Here is a 3836-nt window from a genome sequence, read left to right as displayed (position 1 = left end):
CCCAAACTTGTGCTTTGTATTGGAAATATTAACACCAGTCTCTTCCTCTATTTCAGGTGTTTTTCATGCACTACTGCTTCCTGGCGTGTCTTATTGTAATTGTGGGTGCGACTATCAGTAGCTGGGCTGCGGTGTGGATTTTGGATGCCTCGGCCGAATGGAACTGGGCGACTCATATTTTGTACGCGAGTGCGTCAATGAACACTGCATGGCTATGTGTTGCTTCTAGTATACAGGTAAGACGTTTTAACACATGGATTTACGAATTTCTTCACTTTTAATGAGATACAGTGTGGCGTGTTCGTGTAAGTGTTTTTGTCTGTTTTCCATAAAAGGGTACGAGCCAGGATCCATTAATAGGCGCTATGCTGGTATATACAATCGGTGCTATAGGACTGTCATCATAAGTAGCCGATGTTTCAACCTGGCGTGCACAGCCTCGAAAGAAAATACTACTCTCAATCATTGACATGTTACCCGCTTATATGTTTCCGATTTCACAGGCGCTTGTTTACATCGGCAAAGATGTGCACCACTCAGACTTCTCTACGCTCTTCTCCAACGAAGTGTACCTAAGTATTCTCTTCACACTCATCGCTGTAGCCATAACTCTACAGCGAGTTGTGTCGACGGGCAATCCGTACTTCCCCGGTGTCTGTGTATGGGCGCTGACGGCCATACAAAGCAAGAACAAGGACAACCAATCGTATGAGCTTAGGGATTACGTTGATGCTTTACACGTTCTTGCGATATTCGTGCTGGTGTATGCTATACTCGAGTGCTTTTTAAAGCGCTTTGTACCGGGTGTCCGAGATACAGTGCGTGAGGCTCTAGGGGTGGAAAGGCAATCCACCACACTTGCGGATGTGTACGATACTTTACACGAGCAGTCGACGGACCTCAATGAGTAAGAGATTTAGAACGTACCAGTTGTACCTCCCTATCTACGTTGAATGTATGAACTTAATCTACGTTGAATGTATGAACTTGATATATAAATAGCTGATATAATAAAGAGATTTAGAAATAACCTACACTCACGCTCAAATAATTGTGAGCTGCCGCACTTGTAGGTATTTTGAAATCAAATCATGTTATATCAAGTTTTCTCAAGGACTTCATAGACCACCAGGACTTCATGAAACTTCGATGGCGAATCTATCCGTTTAGTAAACTGCTTATTTATGGCCTATAGAAGGGATATATACCGTACGGTACACAGTTAGCCTGTCTAGATATAAATATTGCCTGCTAAGAACTATGTATCCCGCTTCGTCTTGTTTGTATGTAGGCTAAAGAACAAATACTGTATGTATGCAGCAGGCTAAGAACAAGGACGAACATGCTCGCGATGTCCCCTTCCAAGTTTGTATTCAAGTATGTACTACTTAGTCATTCGCGTTACACTTAAAACCTATACCTTGAGGAACCTCGGTTATTGCTGGACCAACTGCGGCAAGTATTTGAACCCCGTTGCCCCTCAAATTATAGAACTAGTCCACTCACTAGTAATTTCCTACACATACTTAGAAAGGATCTCTACGCTATGGTGCATAACGATAGACAAATCTGTATAAGTTCGTGTTTACTTGGATAAGTTACAATTTATAAGATTATATTTGTAGAAACACATACTCTTCAGTACTTCTCAAATGAATACTTGTGTAAATGCTCACAATTGCATAGGTCAGTTGACATTAAACCACCTGATATTCTTTCAGGAGGCTATGAAGTATGTTAAACCCAAGAGACCTAGAAACAGTTAAACCATAAACGCTAAAACCCAACACCTAACCCTATAGTGATTGTCGATATTATCTTCTATCTTATGTACCATGTGGCAGACATTTGCACGCACGAAGCTAAAAAAATAATACCTTCGAACAAATACATACAAATTCCCGCGTGCATCGCGTGTGCTATCGAAGTTTAGTGCGTATACAATCTACATAGGCTTGTATTTAGTTTATTCACAGTATAAGAGCTGTATTCGGACTACACACAAAGCCAAAGCCTTCGCAGAGATGCCCACTCCCGCATTGCGCCCCGGATTCAAATCCGCAGCTACGGAAGGAAATGAAAATTTCACTTGTTCTGTTTGCAAGTTAGAGGCTGACTTGATGTGCCCTTGCAATATACGACTATATTACTGTTCTGAAGTTTGCCAGGTATGTATGCTTAAGTTTTTACTTATTGATTCTTTATCACTTTGGTGCGCTGTGCGTATTGTTGTCACGAATTTTGCATGGTTGTCCTCGTGCGTTCAAAGATACATTCCCGAGTTTAGCCAAGTTCTATATCTCATGCTATCGCTGATGATAGTAATATATTATCTGCTCGTATTTCGTGCTTTACCTATGCTCCGTACCCAACTTGTATCTATAAGTTTCTCAATTTGGCTATGCCGCTCTAATTGTGAATGCTTTTTTCTGTTCGTAAGTCTACATATACAGTGTAGTCTCAAGTGTACTAAGGTTAGTACAGCCGCTTCCCCTGGGAAATTAATAGCTCAGATGTAGAGGGTTAGAAGAATACAAACGTAAGCAGGTATTCGCGAAGCACAGACTTGATGAGCTAATGCAATACTCTCCGTAGTTTCTCTTCGAGTCCAGTGTTGTTGCGTACCGGGGAGGATTGTTGTGTTTCTAGCAACTTTAGCTGTATCTGCCCAATTCTTTAGCGATGGAATCAAGCTAAATACACAGTGCTTTTGTTCACAAAGATTCCGAGTGCATGAATTTTCGTCCACTTTACCACAAAGACGGTGTACTCTCCGTAGCTTCTCTTCGAGTCCAGTGTTGTTGCGTACCGGGGAGGATTGTTGTGTTTCTAGCAACTTTAGCTGTATCTGCCCAATTCATTAGCGATGGAATCAAGCTAAATACACAGTGCTTTTGTTCACAAAGATTCCGAGTGCATGAATTTTCGGCCACTTTACCACAAAGACGGTGTGCGCGAACCTATCTGAATACGAGTCTAGTCACGTCATGCCAGGCCCATCATGCACCTTTGTAAATGGTTGTACAAAAGATGATTACACTGAAATATATACATCAGCAGTCATTACCATCCCTGATTTCAATTATATCGTGCGTTGTGGAATGACGGTGCGTATAGATCACGCTCGTGTTCAATTTGAAGGAACTGAACTTTGTTGCTGATAATTCGAAGTCGTGCTACGTATTTGTTGGCAAGTGATCTGTTTTAACGTACTGTGATATGCGGATATCGAGTTTCACGTGTCGTTTAGTCAGGAAAAGTTTAATGGAATATCTGTATAAGTGTGTCTTTTTAACATTTCATTTCACAACCTAACTGTGCACTACGTGCGACTGGTGGATATATATATTTTAAACTGAGCTGAAGAAAAGGGATTTTCATTGAATAATTTCGTTTACATGTTCAATAGGGTAAAGGGTGGTATGATTTTGGACATGCGCACGAATGCTCGGCGAATCCTGATCGCAAGCGTCCGCATCCCAACACCTCCGTTGTGAGTTCGGCCACTGAAGACGTACTCAGACAGAAGAGTGCTCGGATATGTAAAGAAAAATGTATAAGTGAACCCCTCGCGCCTAAGAATGCGCTTAGAGTCCTGGATAATGTTGAACATGCAGATACGAGATATGATATATCTGTAGCGACAGTACCTGAAGCGAGAGAGAGATGAGATGCTAATTTGTGTGTGAAAGCGGACACTGAGTGCGTTGCTGAGGGGTCCAAAATTGGGAAAGCGTGTACACCTTCAAACGCACCAGTCACCGCGGATTCGAAAGTTGGAGCTGGCAGTCGTTCAAATTGTACGCAAACGGTGGAACCGCAGCCACCTGTACACT

General features: G+C 42.0%; 2 protein-coding genes across 2 annotated transcripts; both read left to right on the top strand.

The window, feature by feature from the left end:
• Positions 1–53: 53 nt before the first annotated feature.
• Positions 54–1084, top strand: SARC_01768 (hypothetical protein). Its single transcript, XM_014304503.1, has 2 exons — positions 54–236; positions 504–1084. Exons 1-2 carry the CDS (start codon positions 66–68, stop codon positions 909–911), a joined length of 579 nt encoding a protein of 192 aa, XP_014159978.1. The 5' UTR covers positions 54–65; the 3' UTR covers positions 912–1084.
• A 230-nt stretch (positions 1085–1314) lies between these two features.
• SARC_01767 (hypothetical protein) lies at positions 1315–3802 on the top strand (the record flags this gene model as incomplete). The annotated part of the gene is made up of 3 exons (XM_014304502.1): positions 1315–1377; positions 1977–2168; positions 3410–3802. 3 exons carry the CDS (start codon positions 1315–1317, stop codon positions 3668–3670), a joined length of 516 nt encoding a protein of 171 aa, XP_014159977.1. The 3' UTR covers positions 3671–3802.
• Positions 3803–3836: the final 34 nt, after the last annotated feature.

Source organism: Sphaeroforma arctica (genome assembly GCF_001186125.1).
Source record: "Sphaeroforma arctica JP610 unplaced genomic scaffold supercont1.73, whole genome shotgun sequence".
NCBI classification, from domain to species: domain Eukaryota; class Ichthyosporea; order Ichthyophonida; genus Sphaeroforma; species Sphaeroforma arctica.
The sequence above is the reverse complement of the archived record's forward strand: the minus strand, read 5'-3'. Positions and strand labels throughout refer to the sequence as shown.

Coding starts and splice junctions, on each gene's coding strand:
- SARC_01768 (XM_014304503.1), top strand. CDS start 66: ATGCACTACTGCTTCCTGGCGTGTCTTATTGTAATTGTGGGTGCGACT. Junction 237..503: donor GTGTTGCTTCTAGTATACAG/GTAAGACGTTTT, acceptor CCGATTTCACAG/GCGCTTGTTTACATCGGCAA.